Raw genomic sequence first — 20,896 nt, forward strand, 5'->3', positions numbered from 1 at the left:
AGTATCGGACAAATTTTTCGTATAGGAAAAATCGTCTCAGAATTTATTCAAGAACACGTCTTTACAGGGACACATGGGTCGTTCTGAATCACCCTGTATAGGACTCTAGGCGCGATGGCGCGGCGTCACCGCACATTGGCTCATACGTCTTATTTTATAATTCGATAATTATAGCGAATATCGCAAAATGGTATAAGACTTTTTTGTCCCTTTTTATCTCCTTTAAGTTGTCAAAACGGTAAGTTCTCTAGTTCCCGGACACCCTGTATATATATATATATATAACCCGACAAAAAATTTTTATATATAACTGTATATAATTATATTTATTTATAGTATACAGGATATGCAAAAAGTGTGGAAACCCCTAAATATTTCCGTTTCTTTGCATTTCACAAGAAAATGTTTCAGACAAAAGTTGTAGAGTTTCAAAAGATTTATTTACTGATCTTATCAGTTTGACCTTGGATGGCGTCACCAAGGTCAGATCAAACATTAACTTTTTTAAATAAAACAATTTATTTTTAATTTCAGGATCTAATAGCTGGTGTCAAGACCTTTTCAAAACACTACAAAAAAGTTTATTTTCGTTGAGTACTTTCTGATTTGTGAGGCTTGATAGCTACGGTGTACTGTAACTTTTAAGCGTCATAATTCAGAAAGTCCTTAACGAAAATGAACTTATTTATAATGTTTTGGCAAGCTCTCGAAAATAACTACAAGAAAAGGCAATAAAAAAATATAGAATGTTAAGGAAGTACCGATACCCTTTAGTTAGGGAACTACCGATACTCTAATATTGTATCTTTTATTGCACATTTTTGTAGTTTATTTCGAGACTTTTACAAAACACTATAAGAAAGTTTATTTTTGTTAAGTACTTTCCGAATTGTAACGCTTGAAAGTTACAGTACACCGTAGCTTTCAAGTCTTACAACTCGGAAAGTACTTAAGAAAAATAAACTTTCTTATAGTGTTTTGGAAAGATCTTGACACCAGCTATTAGATTCTGGAATCAAAAATAGGGTGCTCTATTTAAAAAAATTAATGTGATTTCGATCTGACCTTAGCGACGCCATCCAAGGTCAAACTGATAAGATCAGTAAATAGATCTTTAAAAACTACAACTTTTGTCTGAAACATTTTCTTGTGAAATGCATGGAAACGGAAATATTTAGGGGTTTCCACACTTTTTTTGCACACTCTGTATACACACTCGACTGCAAAATAAAGGATAACTTATTCTAACTCCGAAAAATAGGTGTAATTTAAGAGAGTGTAACTTTGTCAAAAATGATCGAAAAAAAAAGATAAAAAAAGCATTTTAAAGCTTGAAATCTAGTTTTGAGATTGATAAGTCACTAAACGATTCATAAATTGTTTATGAAATTACGCGGATTCAAACAGGGATGCGTCAAATCTCAAAATCTTTTACTAACTTTGCAAAGCTCTACGACGAAAAATAAAGATTGCACGCAAATGCGGTTTACAGCATTCGAAAGCGTGAATCTTTACCTTTAATTTGTGTACTTGTTGAGCGTTGTACGATTTTTTTTCACTGAGTTATGCAACATTGAAGCAAAAATGGTTACTTTTTTTAATGTTGAATAATTCGGTGAATAAAATCCGTGCAACGCTCAACAAATAAGCAAATTAAAGATAAAAATTCTCGTTTTTAAACGCTGTAAACAGTATTTGTGTGCAATTTTTAGTTCACATCAAATAAACTCGCAAAATTTGTAACAAATTTTGCCGCATCTTTATTTGTATCCGCGTATAGTTCCGTAAAAGATCAGTATATATTTTCAAAGTCGATATTAAAAGTATGTAGGAACATCAAGCTGTAAAATGCGTTTGGAAACATTTGATTTATCATTCATGCTGATTTATCAAGCTATACTTTCTTTGGGAGAGTAACTGTAGGTGATCCTTTAATTTTGCTATTGAACACTTACTTAATCTTTGTTGAAGTCGATATTTGAACTTTGTAAAAAAAATTGTAAAACGATTTTCCTGGGCTCATTTTAAAGAACAAAGCCTTTCGATTATTTAAATTGATTTTTCTCGAAGATTCTTTTACACTAGGAAATAAAGTAAGAAATTAATTAAATTAATTAAATTATTTTGTTAAATCATATATTGGCTTTGATTAATTAAAATAAATAAAAATAAAAATGCGAGAGTAAAAATATGTATCGTAACAATGTATCTGTACCTTCCTGTTACTAACTCAATTCCACATTAGATTCCGATGCCAGCAAATTTACGACAAGTTCACAACACATAATATATAGTGCATTAATTTGTTCGATGTGCTAAAGCCATAGACATTTATAAATGTTTATGGCTAAAGTTCGCTTGGTTATCTGGGTTTTTTGCGATACTTGATTTTTCCTATTTGCCTCTTCATTTATTTTTACATACCCAAATAATTATACTTTTTGAAAAATTTAGTAGACTTTTTGAGTTCTTATATTTTTTTTAACCTTATACCTAAACTAGAAAATCCTAATCACTTTTTTATAAGCATTTATTATAAAATATTCCAATTTTTTAAATCAAATAACTTTTATATAATTTGATTGATTTTCGATAATTAAATTACACTACATTTTGTTTGTTCCAAAACGAAGTATAAACATTTGTTTTAAAAACTTGAAAGTATATTCATAAATTTTTAAAGGTATTTTTAACTACTTTAAAGAGATGAAGAAGCGATAAGACACGAGTTATTCAGCTTTGTAAGAATAAGGTGCCATTTTTCACATTATATTGTTAAAAAAATATGACATAAAATATTAATGGTTTTCTCTCTCAAAATATTCAAATTGGAAAAAATTGTCCAAATTTATAATAAAAGAATGGCATAACATTTATAAATCAATAAAAGTACAAATTCATTCTCACATATGCTATACATATAATTTTTTATTATATCCATAGGTGGGTGGCAGGAATATTCTGGTATGGAAAGGATCATGATTTGGAGATGAAAAATATGTACAATGTTATGCCAGCTGATGAAAGCGAACTTTTGGGAGATAAACTGGAAGAGTAAATAATTTTATCCTTAAGGCTTTAGCAGAATAACTAATTTATAATTTTAAGATAATATCATTTATTATTACATGATGCTATACACACTTTTGTAATATGTATAAACGTACAATTAATATTTTTGTTAATATACAATAATTTGTCATTAATTAATAAACAATACTGCTTTTTAGCTTAAAGTTTTAGACATAAAACAGTTATTGCGTTACTAAAATCAAAAACTTACACAGGATATGAAACATTGTCTTGAAATTATAAGTTAGCTATTTTATTAAGGTAAATTTCTTAAGATAAAGTCATAATAGAGATGGGCAACTACTTATGAATATGAATTGAATCAGGTAAGATTTGATTCGATTCGGATTTGAATTTCTACGATTTGAATTCGAATTATTCGAATACATTAATAATCATATAAAATCATATTTAAAATGACTTTGTGTTATGTTATTGTAAAATTAGATTTTGAATAATTGTAAGAATATTGAAGAGTAAAAATATTATGATCAAACTTCGAAATCCAGTCTCAAAAAATATCGTTGAATTTATTTACGATTTTTCTATGGTGAGAGTGTTCGTTGGTCGGACGGCTTCAAACTCTGCCAGGAGCGCAATTCGTATGTATGTATGGGGGGGGGGGTATGTATTGAACCTTCCGTACACGTTTTTGAGTGTTAGGTAAGTTATTCCAAAGATTCTACATTTAGATTTTTCAGCGGTCTAAAGGTTAAAGTTGCAAACACCATATTTTTGGAGAGAAATCAAGTTGAAAGTTCAGAGTCCTCTAAATGTCCATTTTCACCAACGTAGATTAATGATTTGATCTCTCATTTTAATTAACTTGTTATTTTTTTCTAATTTTTATAATTAGAAAAGGATAAAGAGTAAATGAAACAGAGATCAAAGTTGATCTACATCAGTGAAAGTGGACATAAATCGCTGTAACGTAAACCAAATTTTTTACAATACATCATTGTAGTCAAATTATTAACAGATGAAACACTCCGATTTTTTTTGTATATAATATATCATAGTTATTATATAATTTATATAAAAACTTAAAATCAAAATATATTTAATATATTAACAGATTATAATTTATAATAATTAAATAAATAATTAAATAAATAGATATGTATATGTGTGTGTGTATATATATAGTATTATATTTATACTTGGAATTATCAAAATTATGGGATCAATATTTTTCAGCTAAAAAGTTCATCATATTTAAGCTTTACGATTAAAATTATTGTAATCTAATGATTTGTGACTTATTTCAAAGATTAAAGTCTCAACTTTAATGTCTATATGACAGCTATTTTTGATAATAATTAATAATTCCATCTTGCTAAACGTAGATTATATGTTGACGATTATAAGTTGATCATGAATTTGAAATATATTACAGTATGTACAAAAGATAACTGCTAAATTACTGTTACTATATAGTCACGAAAAATGTAACAAAATCTCGAACAAAATTTAGTTATACTACATAGTACAAAAGGAACGAAGTTCAATTACAGTTACTAAGAAAAAAAAAACTCATTTAACTTGTAATTTTGTTACAAATAACAAGTTCTCTGTATAACAAGTTCTCTGCATATTGAGATTACATTAACGATCAACTTATTGTTGTTAAATAATCAATGACATTATCATTAATTTTTTAACGCATAGATGCTTTCAGGAATTGGAAGAATGAAGTGTACGCCGCTAAGAAGGACGGCAGAAAACCCAAATTTTTTACAGCTTTGAAAAATATGTTTATATGGTCATTTTTTTATTACGGAGGATGGATTTTAATATTATCTTGTATTGTGAGGTAATTCGATATTGTAACAATTATCACTGTTATTCGTTCTTAAATATACATTTTACAGAGTTGCGCAAATATATATTTTGGGTCTGCTTATTTGGCACTTTGATCCAAGATCAATATCTACCCAGGAAAAAGCATATCTCTACGGATCCGGTATGATTTTCCTAGGAATATTATCTATTATGCTCAATCATCATACGACTTTAGGTGTACAAGAGATTGGAATGCGAGTGAGAATAGCGAGCTCCTCTTTAATGTACAGGAAGGTAGTTGGCGTTTTAAAAATCTCTTCTACTCTAACAATAAGTTACCGGATTCCCAGTAAACGGAATGAATTGCAAAGTAATCTATTTAAATTCATTTGAATACATTTTGGATTAAATGACATTAATAAGTCATTTCAATTCTATGTCATGGATTGAAATGACTTAATGAATTTAATCCTTTTTTTTTATATTGAAAAAGTAGGTATCACTTCTTTCAATCCCGTTTTATGAATAAAAATGGATTATATGGCCCGCATCACTTTTTTGGATTAATATAATTTTAATCTCACTTGGAGATTAAAATGAATTCAAGGAATGAATTCTTAAATTTTAATTGGATAGAATCGATTCGTGGTCATTGCCGAATCCAAATTCTTGATTTTTTAAATCCGTTTCTATTCATTTTTAATTTTTTAAATCCATTTCCGTTTCCTGGTGGAGGTTAGGAGATTTTCCTTTAACTTTGTATTTAATTATCACAGAAAATTTTTTGAAAAGATAAAACTACCATAGATCTTTATATTTTCTTTCTCTAAAAATTCTTCTAAACTAGAAGAAAATCTCTAGCTCTCATTTCTGCTTGTTCATCTGCTAAGAATCCGTTAAATATCATTTTAATTAATTTTCTCTATAGATATTACGTTTATCCAGCTCTACAATCACTACTTCAGGACAAATTATTAATCTTTTATCGAACGACATGTCAAAATTTGAACAGTTGTTTGTATCGTTACATTATATTTGGATCCTACCTATACAAGGATCTATAATTGCATATTTGATATGGCAAAACGTTGGAGTTGCTTCATTAGCCGGCGTACTTCTCATGATAATTCAGACTATTCCTCTTCAAGGTAGCGTACACTTATTAGCAAACATACGTGTCTAAGAAGGAAAAGTCACCTTACCTCGTAAGACGCTAATTTTTTTTATATACTTTGCCAGGATACTTAAGTAGATGGATCTCGAAGTTGCGTTCAAAAATTGCAACAAGGACTGATGAGAGAGTGCGCTTGATGTCTGAAATAATCAGTGGCATACAAGTCATTAAAATGTACACCTGGGAGAAACCGTTTGAGGAACTGGTTAATCGCGCAAGAAAGTTCGTACAAATATTTCAATCTCATTATTATGAAAAAATTTAGGAAATAAATACATTTATCTTTTATCAGGTAATAAATACATTATCTTTTATCTAGACACGAAATCGACGTCCTCACGCTGATATCGTATCTGAGAGGTTTTATTTTAGCCACCTGTGTTTTCACGGAAAGGACAACGTTATATTTTACAATTATGGCCTATGTACTTCACGGACACTCTGTAACCGCCGATAAAGTATTTACAATGGCACAGTATTTTAATGTTCTTCAACTTACTATGGCGATATTGTATCCTATGGCTGTAGCGGCAGCTGCCGAAGCATCGGTTTCTGTAAAAAGGATTGAGGTAAAATTAGTTTACTTACAGTCGAGTTAAATAAGACCAACTAGTTAAAAAGATCAGATACTGCAAATCAATCAAAGATTGTATGCAAGAGAAATATGTAAATATTATTTCATAAAATCTGAAATATCATATACTAAGGTTTCTTAATATTTTTCTCATAAATTATTTGCAGTGTTTGAAAGATACTGAAGAGAGAGAGAGAGAGAGAGAGAGAGAGAGAGAGAGAGAGAGAGAGAGAGAACCAGTATTATTAAATTAATAACTTGAAAAATTACTAAATTATCAATTTGACATTATAATATTAGATACTATTTTAGTTCAGTTTAAAACTGAATTTCAAGTCTGAAAGTTGTTGGTTTGAAGTTTAAAGAACTAGAAAATGTATAAATATATAGGGTTGCCCCAGAACATGGATTTTAAAAATCTTTGGTTTGTCCATGTTTGTCCAGACGACAGTAAAAACTTTTCTGTAACTAATATATAAATAATGAATTTGATTGGACTGCATTAGTGTGTATTTGCACGTTAAACGGCCGTTGCAGACTAATCTAATCTAATTGTACAAACATAAAACATATCTTTGCTGTACTTTGTGTAGGATGGCCGTGTCTTAATATGAACTAATGCGCACTAATGCATTCAATCGAATTCGTTATTTAAAAAGCATATACAATTAGAGCCTTAACTTGGCAAGTTTTTTCTTATAAAATAATAGAAAGAGATAGAAAAGTCTTATTTATTCTATTGTTATATCTTTCTTTGTTTAACATTTTATTAAAATTAATATAAAGTAAAATTATTCAAATTTTCTTAAATGATATTTTTTAAAAATGACGTTTACGGTGACTACTGCTATTCCGACAGGACTCGTGAAAAAGTAAAATGATGCAAGCTTTATAAAATTGTTAAGAACATAGATCTGGTACTTGACGTAGTTGTTTTTCGAAATATTGTATTTAAATAAAATGGCAGCTAGTCAAAGTCAATTATAGCTTTTTATTATAAATTTTACGTTTTTGACTACAAAAACCAAGCATCGTAAATCATTTTGCGTCAAGCACTAGTTGTTAACATTCCCCCAAAAATGTGCAAAATTACAATCGATCGATCGAGCTGTCTTCAGCGTATGTCACGCATTGTAACAATATTTAAATAACGATTTCATTACATATAATCTTTTAATAAAATTTATATATCAAATAATGATTAGTATTGTATATTTTTAATAGAATTTCTTGTTATTGAACGAGAACAGTCCATTAACTCAATCTTCATCAAACATCACAGAAATAAGTGTTGAAATGAAAAATGTCAGTGCTTCATGGACAACCAATGCAATTGTACATACGTTACATAATATCAACATTCAAATGAAAGACGAGAAATTTTACGCCATTGTCGGCCCCGTGGGTTCAGGAAAGGTATTTCATTCATTAAATGTTTTGTAGAAGAAAAATGTTTATATTTATTTTATATTTATTATAATATTTATAATGTAAATTTATTAATTTTATTATACTATATAATTTTACTATAAATTATTTTATATTTATTAATTGTTATTTTTGTATTGTTTTGTATTGTATGTATTGTTATTTTATCTTAATTTCAATGTTTATTTTAAAAGAATCTCTATGTTTAATTTTCAGAGTTCTTTTCTGCAAGCGATTTTAGGCGAATTAAAATCATCGCAAGGTCAAATACATGTAGATGGCAAAATATCGTATGCCAGTCAAGAACCCTGGCTATTCGCAGACACAGTACGAAATAATATTCTGTTTGGCCAACCCTTTGATAAAGATAAATATTGGAATGTTGTAAACGTATGTGCTCTTACAAAAGACTTTGAACAACTTCCATATGGCGATAAAACTTTGGTCGGTGACAGAGGTACGGCACTCAGCGGTGGACAACGTGCGAGAATTAATTTGGCGAGGTAAACTTGCGAACAATATTGTGTTGCTACAAAAAAATACATATTATAAATTACTTGAATTAAGTGTAATTATTATTTATTTTTATTATTTAATAAGTTCATATGTCCATAAATCTATCATAAGCATCAAATTATTTAAAATATGTTCTGAATCCTGAATTTAATATTTCATTCAAAAATATTAAATTAAAACAAAAAATTTAATTTATTATTTTGACTTTTTTTCTATAAAACTTTTTTTAATATTCTTCGAAAGTATAAATTTTTTAATGACAATAGGTTTTTCTAAAATTGTTGATAAATATATTTGAAGATTATTATCAAGAAACTATTCCAATTGTAAATGTAACTTTGATAAAAATAATGTAAATTACTTATAATGAGAAACGTAAATTGAATAATTGAGTCATTTTTCTTAGCAGTAGAATATTTGATATTTTTCTGTGTTTATCTAATATAATTTATATTGTTTACAGAGCCGTTTACAGAGACGCTGATATTTATTTATTTGATGATCCTTTATCAGCTGTTGATACTCACGTTGGTAGACACTTATTTAATGAATGCATGAATTATTACTTGCGAAAAAAGATGAGAATTCTCGTAACTCATCAACTACAATATTTGAAACAATGCGATTGCATCGTTATTTTTAACAATGTATGTAAAACATTACATATGCATGTATAATCATAATCATTTATGAATTCATTTATATATTATTTTATAAATATAATTTAAATAAGTAATAATTAAATTAAAGTTTAATAATAAAATAATTGATTTTAATTAACAAATAAAATTAATAACTGTAATTAATGAATAAATTAATAATGAATAATAGATATAATTGAATTTTAATAATAAAACATTTAATTATGTGGATTTTTTTAAAAAGGGTCAAATTGAAGATAAAGGTCCGTTCATAGCCCTTCAAGAAAAACAAACAACCTTTTTGGAAATATTAATGAAAAATGAAGAAACTAATGAAAAGACGGAGTCATTACAAATTAATACGAAATTTACGCCTGACATAATTCAAAATAATAAAGCTAACGATGAAGACACGGAAGAAGCCGAGCCTCAAGAAACTGAAGAGCTTCTGGCCAAAGGAAATTTATCGAAATCACTTTATTGGAAATATTTTCGTAGCGGCGGTTCAATCATTATGATCATCAGTGTTCTGTTTTGCACGATTTTGGCACAAATTGGCTCTAATGGCTCTGACTACTGGGTTAATTATTGGTAAGTTCTTTATGAAAAAGAATCAATTTTCAAGTGAATTCGTCATTTAAAAAATAAGTGAAAAAATCTCACTTTTAGATAATTGAAAAAACCGTTTAATTTTTACAATTGTAGTAACTAAAAAATAACTAAAAGTACGTTTAAAAAACATCATTATCTCACATAAAAGTAAATAAAACATTTTTAAAAGTTATTTTGAAAAAGAAAACAATTTTTGAAAATTTTAACTTGTGTTATTTCTTAATGAACTTAGTATTTTCGTACGTGTAAAATAGAGGTTTTTATTAAATAGCTTATAATTAGAAAATCCTGTAAATATAATCACAAACTTTTCTGAGGATATATATTTATCAATATGTTCATTGTTGATAAATTCATTAAAAAAAAAGCAAACTTGTAATATTGAATGAGTCTAATACACTAGGCTGATTCATTATTGAGTGTATTTTTATGAAATATAATGTAAGGAAAGTACAGTCACTTGTGATATTTATCATGTGAATGACACTTTCGTAGACCTATTATAATATATAAGAAAGAAAGGCTCAACTAATGTGCTTATTGAAAAAACTTGTGAATCTATCTCCCTTGATTCTGAATCCCCCAATATCTTAATTTCAACAATAATTGATTCATGTTTTTCAAATGATCGATTCAAGTACAATGAAATTTTATAATATAGGACGAGGCAGGAAGAAATGCGTATCAAAGCTATGGGCGAACAACATCACAATTCAGCAAACAACTTTACAACGCCCTTTTCTATACCAAGATCTAATAGACAAATAGAAAATATGTCGAAGATTAATGACGAGTTAGCCGAATTTGTAATGACTACCGACTATTATAAGGAAGATGTATCTAATGATACTATAGTGTCACAAAATTTTACTATTAATAATACTGTTAGTATTTTTTACTTTTCTATAATATATCTAATTTTATAGTTGTATTATTAATATTTTACTACTTCATTTTAAATGAAAATCAGACCGAAATTACAGATGAGAGTGTATATTATCTCGACTCAAGTACAGCTTTATGGATTTATGGAGGTTTTATCACCATCAGTGTAATAGTATCAACTATGCGAAATTTAATCTTTCTTAAGATATGTATGAATGCTGGCAGAAATTTACATAATTTTATGTTTTCATGCGTACTTAAAACGCCAATGTCATTCTTCGATAACAACCCGTCCGGTAAGTAATTGGCGATAGCCAATATAATGTGATTATCACATGGAATTTGAAGATAATTTTGCTTACATATAGGATGTTCAGAAAATAAGTGAGAAATTTAAAAAATAATTCTAGATGATAAAATAAGACAAAAATTAAGAATAACAAAATTGTGATTAACGTTTTTTAATTATAAGTATTTAAATATTTAAGTGCTTTAGGTACTTTTTATATGAATATTTAAATATTACAAAAGCAAAGATAACAAAATTTCAATGGAAACTTCGTTTTTTAATTATAATATCTACATATTCACATAAATACTTTTTATTAATATGTACATATTTGCTTAAATATTTTTTGTTAATATGTAAAAATTTGTAATTAAACGCAATTTTTATTCGAAAGTTTCTACTTTTTGTCTTTTTATTATCTAGAATCACATCTTAAATTTTTCTCCGACTTTTAAATTGTACATCTTGTATAATTCACTTTTCTTTAAAGAGTTTGCTAATTTAAAATTGAGGCAAAACATATATATTTTTTTTTCAATATTATAATAGTCATTTAAAGAACACATTATATTTATTTTGATAATATCGGTTTTAAAAAATTCTAATTGTTGGTTTAAAGATATCTTTAAACAATCTCAAATAGAAAATATATATTTAAATAGATATATATTTAAATACATTTAAATATATTATTTTCTATTAGATATTGTTTCCTCTCAACGTATGAGAAAATTACACTAGTTAACAAGGGTTTGTGTAAGAGCATATGAAGACTGTTTCTAGAGTAATTTTCGACACTGAACTCAAATTTGCATCGAAATATTTCCATTAGGTTTGGTTTTTGAGTATAAAGAAAGATATTTTTTCCAATATATAATAAAATTTTATTGAAATTAGGAAGCAATAATATATTGTCGAAAAACAAAGCAAATAGTTTGAAGTAATCTCAAATATTTTTGGAATTTGGATTAGTCCTACACAATCTTATTGATATTTTTACACCATAATACAAATAAACAGCTAAATTTTTGCAATATTTACGTGCTTTATTTTTGTATAAACAATGATACATTCTAACGTCACTATCAGTCAGTGCTACCAAAATGTTATATCTCAAAAATTTGAATAATGAAACTTTTTAAGACTGATTCAAAAATTCAGCGTCCCAAAATACATTAAAAAAAATTGTTTCTTTTTTTTGTACTACAATTAATATAAAATTTAGAAACTAGTATTATTATTGAATAACGAGAATATAATTTTTCGATGAAACTATCTTTTGTAAGTTATATTTAATAACGCTATATAGAGTAACTATCTTATTTGATGAACAAATATGAAATTGAAATACATAGTTAATGAATAAATAACAATAATTTAATATAATTACATTTTCAAATAAAAAATTAAATATTTTAATCACATTTGTATAAAAATTAGATCTAAAAGTATCAATTAATTTGCAATTTATTATTTTTGTCTAAATTTTAATGTTTTTCTTAAACAGACATTTATTATTGATAATTGTTCCGCGACTGGTGCAGTGATCCTAATCTCATTTCAATTTTTAACATTTAAAAATAAAGATATTCTCAAAACAAGAAAATGTTCTTTTTTCTGTACAGGTGCAGATAAATGAGATTTTCACTTTTTTTTAGGTCGAATTTTAAATCGTTTTTCGAAGGACGTTGGCGCGATAGATGAAATATTGCCCAGCACCATGGTGATGTCTATTCAAATATTCGCGGTGATGATTGGAATTTTAATACAAATACTAATTATCAACTGGTGGCTCATATTCGCTGTAATCATTATGCTTTTCTTATATGGCGTAATAAAAGGAATTTATCTTCCAATAGCGCAAACTATAAAACGATTAGAAGGAGTTGGTAAATTACTTTACTTCTCTCTAGACAATTTGAAGCTATCTTTTTGGACTTATTTTGTAATAAAATTTAACTTCATTTAAATTTTCAGCAAAAAGTCCCGTGTTCTCGCACGTAAACTCTACAATATCAGGTTTGACGACAATACGTTCTACTGGCGCCCAGGAGATGATTCGCAAACAATTCGACGAAAATCAAAATTTACACACTAGCACTTACTCATTAATTATCGCAACTGGTACGATGTTTGGTTTCATGTTAGACATAGTATCCATGGGATTCATCGCCATCGTTACGTATAGTTTCATCGCGTTGGACGATGGTAAGCTTTTGTTATAAGCAACATGTAATGTGTTTCAAAATTACGTCCACACAAATTGTTTACATATCGTTTACATTATGTTTACAAGCAACGTAAATCAAGATTGGACATTTACGAGTAAAATTTAAATAATCTACATTAGGTACATATACATAATATAAATTATGCATATACATAATATAAATTATGTTAACTATATTTCACATGTCATGTAAACAAGTTATATGTATATAATCTATATATCATCTATATACAATAATCTATATATCATTGAAGATTCAGATTTTATCAGAAATACAGAAAATTATTCATACAGCACAGAAGCTTGCAGGTAACATTGCTTCAACGTTACAAACCTCGCATATTGTAATGTTGCAGAGACATTACAAAGAAATTTTTATAATATTATTTTACCAATGTTACATAACGTTTTAACCCTCACACACTGACACACTGGGCTCGTGCTGGTTTCGTGCATCCGAGCTGTTTACAAAAATGCTTGGCATTCATCAATTGTTCGCTCTTTCTCTTCTGAATATTTCGAATCTATTCAACTTCTTGATTTTCGCACATATTTAGTTTTTTTCTTGACTTTCTGGCGTGTCAATTAAAAAAAAATTGTTCAAATTCAATGCATTATGTATCGAAATGTACACAATTGAAAATAATCGGGTGACGTACACTCATCTGGTAAAATATCAAATCCAATATAGTGTGTTAGCTGAGGATTACAAATATTGTAAAAAAAATGTTTGACTCATGAATGATATGTGCTAGTGTTACCACGGTAACTCGGCTCGTATTTCGTAATTAAAAAAACACAAGATAAAATATAAATGGCACATCAGCATTATAAGATTTTTCATCTAAATCTAATGAAATAATTCTTTGAAAGGGCAAATTCCTAAAATTAACCCTTAAACATAGACTTTTTCATCTTTGTTTGATAGTTTCATATAATATCCTAATTTTATTATTGTTAATTTTTAATATTATATATTTTTATTTATATATTTTATTAATATAGTCAGATACAGATTAATCTTATCTTAATTATTTTTTTCTATGTTGTATCATCCAATTTATAACTACTTATATTTATATTGTTTACATGGAAAAGATTCGTCTAAACATAACATAAACAATACATAAAAAATTCATGTAGATGTAATTTGCGGCACAACCTTATAAATTAATATAAATATAAATTACTATAAATTGAATGACGCAATAAAGAAAAAAGTAATCAAGTTTTAAGATTGTTATATCGGACTTTAATATTGATAAAATAAAAATATATGTATATTAACAGTTAAACGGAATATAATTTTCACTATTTCTTATGAAATCTGAATCTTCAATTCATATTCAGAAAATAAGGTGATATCAAATGACATTATTAATAATATCTTAATGACGTCTGTAATATTAACACATTAAAACGTCACTTGGTTCGCTGGTTAGATTAATTTTAAACTTAAAACTGTTTACATAGTTTATATTGTGTACACGCAATGCAAATTATTTATATTTTATGCGTATAATAGGCTTTCTACAATAAGCTATTAGTTGGTATCATAAGTCATAAGCCATAAAAATTGACCAATTACAGTCAAATGTGAAGAGAATATTCGACTGTGTTTGATCAATTCTTATGGCTTATGACTTATGATACCGACTGATAGCTTGTTGTAGAAATTCTAGTTACAATTTTGGTTGTAGCCGAAATGGGATACACTCCTCCGATTGAGCTGACTTTATAAGTAATTTAACGTTTTTACAAAAACACATCGTCGTTTTGAATCACCTTGTATATCATAAAATATATTTATGATATATGTATAGTAATTATATTTACAAAGATCCCATCTTTGGGTTTTGTATAGCTTAATAGATACAAAATAAAAAAGAAAAAATTGTACTGAATGTCCAAACCAGATTACTTTTCGTGAGCTGATCGTGAGAGTAGGTCAAACTGAACAAAAAAAGTCCTGTATCATTTTGCTAATTGAGTAATAATTAATGAAATATTAATTATTAAAGATAGCAAAATTTGCCCTTGCTAGCGATAATAAGAACACGCTGACTAAATCGGCGATTTTCAGTAATTAATATCTCATTAATTATAGCGAAGTTTGCAAAATGGTAGAGGACTTTTCTGCTCAATTTGATCTGTTCTATCAGCCCACGAGAGAGATAATCTGGTTATTACCGAAAACCCTGTATAATATTTTTCTTTATTTTTTATTTTTTAAACTATACAAAACCCGAAGATGGGATTTTTATAAATAATTATTATATCAAACAATATTACTTGTAAAGTTTCAGCCTAGAAGGGAGAGAGGTTTGTTTCTCATTTCGGACAACAATTTCATCAATTATGATGTATTTGAAATACCAGAATATATGGATCTCTTTGCTATTGCTAGGAAACACTTTCGCCGGAAATGTCGGTTTGGCGCTCTCGCAAGTGCTCATTTTGTGCAATATGGTACAGCACGGAATACGTCAAGTTACCGAGACGATGACACAGATGACGAGCGTAGAGAGGATAATGCAATTCACTGATCTTGAGAAAGAAGGTCCATTCGAGAGTAACCCCACGGACAAACCACCGAGTAGTTGGCCCTCCAAGGGTGAAATTAAATTCGATCGTATTTATCTTCGATACTCTGAATCTGCGCCGCCTGTTCTCAAATCTCTAAGTTTTATCATCGAACCCAGGATGAAAGTAACTACTATTAAATTTGCTATGTAAATGAAAAATCTACCGTGGCCAAAATTTTTCTCATATCTCATTTTTAAAAATTTTTCATAGTTTAAAATCATGAGGATATCTGAAAAAAATACAGGAAAAATATCGGGTTAAAATATTACTTTTTATAGTAAAGAACTTGCAAAAAAATGGCTCGCTCACCATATAAAAATATCTATAAAATACTCATAAAATTTATTGAATTCTCTTTTGGAAAATTTAAAAAACAGAAAATAGTAATTATTATATAGTCAGTTGTAACATAATCTACATTTAAAATAATTTAAAATAATACACAGCAGTTAAAATTTCAAATTTACCATCTAAAAATATAAAATTATGAAAAATTAATTTTTAATAATCAAAATATGGATATTATAAATACATACAAATCTGAACAAAATTTTAGAAAGATTTATTTTTTTTAACAAAACTAAAAACTATATCTAAAAACGATGAAAAAAGCATTTGATTTTTTTCTATTTAGATTTCTATTCTCAATTATGTTTTAATAAATTTAATGAAATGATGAAGTGATATTTTGAGAATAAACGAAATAAGAGTAAATAAAGTGTTTTATATAATAGTACAATTTATTATTTAATATAAAATACTATGCCAAATATCAGTGTCTAATAATTTATGTTGATCTAAATACTCTTTATTTTAAGTATTTAAAATATTAAATTGATCTGAAAAAAATCTGAAAAATATCCAGACTTTTTCAATTGTATTTCTAAAAAAATATACCAATTCATACAATCAGAAAATTTTTTAAAGAATTTTCTAAAGAAGTAATAAAATTTATATAGAAATTTTGTAAAATTATATGAAGAATTCTGAGATAAAAATGCTCACCATATTTTCAAATAAACCCAAAACATTCTTTAAAATGATTCTAAATCATTTAATGTTATAAATTCTTTAGGTCGGAATCGTGGGTCGCACCGGAGCCGGGAAATCGTCCATAATCTCTGCCTTATTTCGTATGACGAAACTTGATGGCGCTATCTACATCGATAAAGTTGACACGAAAAAAATTGGTCTTCATGATCTAAGAAACAAAATTTCCATAATACCACAGGAACCGGTATTATTCTCCGCCACGCTTCGCGATAATCTCGATCCCTTTCACAAATTCCACGACGCTAATTTGTGGAGTGCTTTAGAAGACGTACAATTGAAACACATGGTGAACTCCTTGGATCATAACATCGAGCAGGGTGGCAGTAACCTCAGCGTTGGACAACGACAGTTGATTTGTCTGGCGCGTGCAATTTTGCAGAATAATAAAATACTCGTGCTCGATGAAGCTACTGCTAACGTGGATCCTACGACAGATGCATTCATACAAACGACGATTAGAAAGAAATTCGAAGACTGCACGGTATTGACAATAGCACATAGATTGAACACGATAATGGATAGCGATAAAGTGCTGATAATGGATCAAGGTCAAGTGTTGGAATTCGATCATCCATATATTTTGTTACAAAATAAACAAGGTCATTTCACTAGCATGGTGCAAGAAACTGGAAAAGCGATGGCCGAGCAACTTACACAATGCGCTAAAGAGGTAAATCAATTATTAGATTACATTTCTGTGGTGAAAATTTTTCTTAGAATTTTTCATATAATTTTTCAGAATTTTTATATATAGAATGTCTAAAAAAGATCGGGGCCAAACTTGTACAATGTTACTGAGATCAAAATGATGAAAAAAGTTAATATTAATTCATTTCTGAAAATGGTTCAAATTGAAAAATTAAAAATGTTCAAAGATTTTTATTATTATAATAATTATAATAAATGTTCAAAGAATATTCGAAAAAGTTATTACTTCGTTATTGTCATGCGTATACAGCTTTGCCCGAAGTAAAGTATTAGGCATCTTATTTATATCTCTATTTTTTATAATTATGCATGATTTATATATAATTATACTCTCTTTCTTATTTTATATATAATTATAATTATAAAAAATTTTTTCCCAGATATCTACAATGTCAATAATTAATAGGAAAAAATACAGATAAAAAAATTCCAGATAAATTAAAAAAAATATAGGCGTCTAATACTTTTAACCAAAGCTTTATTGGTGTTACATACTGTCCTGTAACATCAATAAAGCATTTTCGGATATAAGTTTCTACACTTATTCTATTTTAAAACGTTGTATAAAGTTGTATATATTTCAGAATTTTTCCAAATTTCTGTATAATTTTATAACTTTTTAGAATATTTCTCAGATTTTTCGTACTAATTGCACTTTTCAAAAGTACTGAAAAATATATATCTTTTCTAAAATTTTTTTTATATATGTTAATTCTGAAATATTCTAAAATCTCTAAGAAAATTTATAAAATCTAAAGAAATTTAAGATATTTTTCAAAAATTTTTTAAAGTATAAAATAAAATAAAAAGTTAAATATTATGAAATATTATAAGAACTTTTTTCACCAGAAATAACAATGTAAAAACTGAAAGGGAATTAAAGATATTTATATATGATATTTTGTTTACAGACTTATGAACGACAACATGGATTGTCATGATTTTCTTTGGAAATAGACTGTAACAACGTCTCTGTGTTAACAAATGAATAAATTTACTTATTCTTTTACTTAATTTTAACTTAATTTCGTTTCTGTTTTTTTTTATATATCTTTTTAGCAACGTTTCAATTTTAGTACTTATTCATTTTAAATAATTTGTACTTCTTTTTTATAAATGCTTATATAATGAAAATAATATTCTTATAGAAAAGTACATTTATCAATATTGACTAATCACAATGAGACCTATTTATAGAATTTTAGAGAATTTTGAAATATGTCTTAACGATATTGCTATAATTTCTTATTGTTTGAGTATCATAAAAACCTATTAAATTTTATTTGACAAATATTTTGGTTTGCAATTAATCGCAATGTAAGTCTATAATATTATTATTGGTAATCAAGTAACTATTAACAAATTAAATTTATTTGACAGCATGCTACCAAACATGCATTGTATATTCAGGATTACGAAAATTAATATATTTTTTTAAGTTAGAGTTAAATTAAAGTTAAAAGATTCTTATAAAATTAATTTAGTTAAAAGATACAAAACACTACAACTCAATTAAAAGTTACGTTAAGATTAATTTAACTTAGGTTAAATTAAAAATTTATTTTAAAAAACATTTGTATCAATTTAGAATGTCAATCAATTTGTAATTTTTTGAAGTTAGGTTACTCAAAACAATTGTAATATGAAGCATCAAACAAATTTTTAATATTTTATTTATAAACTGAGTTTATATGAAATAACAAAGAAATATTTTTTTATAGAAATATAATTTTCTTTTAATTTTTTCTTTGTGACATGAAGTTTTAACTTAATTAGGAAAAAAGTTCAACATTTTTAACTGTAAGAAAAAAGTTAATAAAGTTTTTGTTTTAAAAATAACAAGTTAAAAGTTAAAAATGAAATTGATTAAACTTAACTAAAAATGTGTAAGTAACTTTCAAATTTTATTATTTAACTTTTAACTAGTTATTACCCAACTCTAATATTGGGTTTTGCAACTAAGTGATTGCGGATTTTGTCAATAGATGACCTTAGCACATTCTTTTGTTTTGTCAACGTGTTCCAAGCACCTAACTTATATTGTTTTCTTGTTGTTTGGACTTCCGCCTTTAATTTAGTAAAAAAATTGTATCGATTAGTTATTTAGTTTCGTTTTTATCCCAATTTAAAAATGAAAGAACAAGACGCGCATTTCAAACATATTTTATTGTATTATTTCCGAAAAGGCAAGAACGCATCGCAAGCACACAAGAAGTTATGTGCCGTATATGGGGATGAAGCCTTGAAAGAAAGGCAGTGTCAAAATTGGTTTGCCAAATTTCGTTTTGGTGATTTTTCACTGAAAAATGCGCAACGATCTGGCCGTCCAGTTGAAGTTGATGAGAGCCATATCAAGGCCATTATCGATTCAGATCGTCATAGCACAACACGTGAGATTGCAGAGAAGCTCAATGTATCGCGTATACGCATTCAAAAAAAATTAAAACAGCTTGGCTATGTCAAGAAACTCGATTTATGGCTCATCAGCTTAAGGAAATTCATTTGACGCAACGCATTAGCATCTGCAATTCGTTTCTGAAACGAAATTAATTCATTTCTGAAACAACTAATAACTGGCGACGAAAAGTGGATAGTTTATAACAACGTTAATCGGAAAAAATCGTGGGTGATGCAAGATAAACCAGTCCAGACGACACCAAAAGCTGAGATTCACCAAGAAAAGATTATGCTGTCAGTTTGGGATTATAAAGGAATTCTGCACTTTGAACTTTTACCAAGAAACCAAACAATTAATTCAAATGTATGCGTTCAACAATTCGCCAAACTGAGCGATGCAGTTCAAGAAAAGCGGCCAGAATTGGCAAATCGTAAGGGTTGTTTTCCAGCATGATAATGCGAAGCTCCACACATCTTTGGTCACTCGCCAAAAATTATTGGGATGTGTTGTCACATCCACCATATAGCCCTGATCTTGCGCCTTCAGATTATCATTTATTTCATACCATGCAGAACTCCTTCAATGGTCAAATTTTTAATGACGCTGATGATGTGAAATCACATTTAATTCAATTTTTTGCTGGCAAAAATCAGAAGTTTTATGAACATGGAATTATGACACTGCCTGAAAGATGGCAAAAAGTCATCGACAAAAACGGACAATACTTTATTGAATAAAGTTATATTTTTAAGCAAAAATTTTGAATTTTTCTTCTTATTTAAAATCCGCAATCACTTAGTTGCCAACCCAATAATATTGCAATTTACTTTGTATAATATACAATGTAAAGAGGAAAGTCACTAAAACCAACAAACCATTTTGTTTTTAGATAATATTTTCTACAACAAAAACTAACAATAAAACTTTAAAAATATTAATACAAAATAA

At 27.5% G+C, this 20,896-nt stretch overlaps 1 protein-coding gene across 4 annotated transcripts in view; it reads left to right on the forward strand.

The window, feature by feature from the left end:
* LOC105199199 (multidrug resistance-associated protein 4) overlaps positions 1-18,564 on the forward strand; it is a 30,176-nt gene extending 11,612 nt beyond the window's left edge. Inside the window, exons 1-19 of one of the 4 annotated variants that reach the window (XM_039448741.1) lie at positions 2,944-3,054; positions 3,334-3,398; positions 3,520-3,735; positions 4,751-4,885; positions 4,944-5,148; positions 5,783-6,002; positions 6,094-6,250; positions 6,348-6,597; positions 7,827-8,018; positions 8,247-8,533; positions 9,010-9,193; positions 9,432-9,778; positions 10,461-10,683; positions 10,770-10,980; positions 12,632-12,862; positions 12,951-13,181; positions 15,611-15,912; positions 16,865-17,512; positions 18,462-18,564. In XM_039448741.1, coding sequence (XP_039304675.1) covers positions 3,560-3,735; positions 4,751-4,885; positions 4,944-5,148; positions 5,783-6,002; positions 6,094-6,250; positions 6,348-6,597; positions 7,827-8,018; positions 8,247-8,533; positions 9,010-9,193; positions 9,432-9,778; positions 10,461-10,683; positions 10,770-10,980; positions 12,632-12,862; positions 12,951-13,181; positions 15,611-15,912; positions 16,865-17,512; positions 18,462-18,491 — 4,029 coding nt within the window. In that variant the 5' untranslated portion in view covers positions 2,944-3,054; positions 3,334-3,398; positions 3,520-3,559 and the 3' untranslated portion in view covers positions 18,492-18,564. Of the gene's footprint in view, positions 1-2,943; positions 3,055-3,244; positions 3,399-3,519; positions 3,736-4,750; positions 4,886-4,943; positions 5,149-5,782; positions 6,003-6,093; positions 6,251-6,347; positions 6,598-7,826; positions 8,019-8,246; positions 8,534-9,009; positions 9,194-9,431; positions 9,779-10,460; positions 10,684-10,769; positions 10,981-12,631; positions 12,863-12,950; positions 13,182-15,610; positions 15,913-16,864; positions 17,513-18,461 lie in introns of those variants that run through there. The other 3 variants (XM_039448739.1, XM_039448740.1, XM_026138109.2) reach the window with 3 other exon arrangements.
* The last annotated feature ends 2,332 nt before the right edge of the window (positions 18,565-20,896 follow it).

Source organism: Solenopsis invicta, chromosome 4 (assembly GCF_016802725.1).
Source record: "Solenopsis invicta isolate M01_SB chromosome 4, UNIL_Sinv_3.0, whole genome shotgun sequence".
NCBI lineage: Eukaryota > Metazoa > Arthropoda > Insecta > Hymenoptera > Formicidae > Solenopsis > Solenopsis invicta.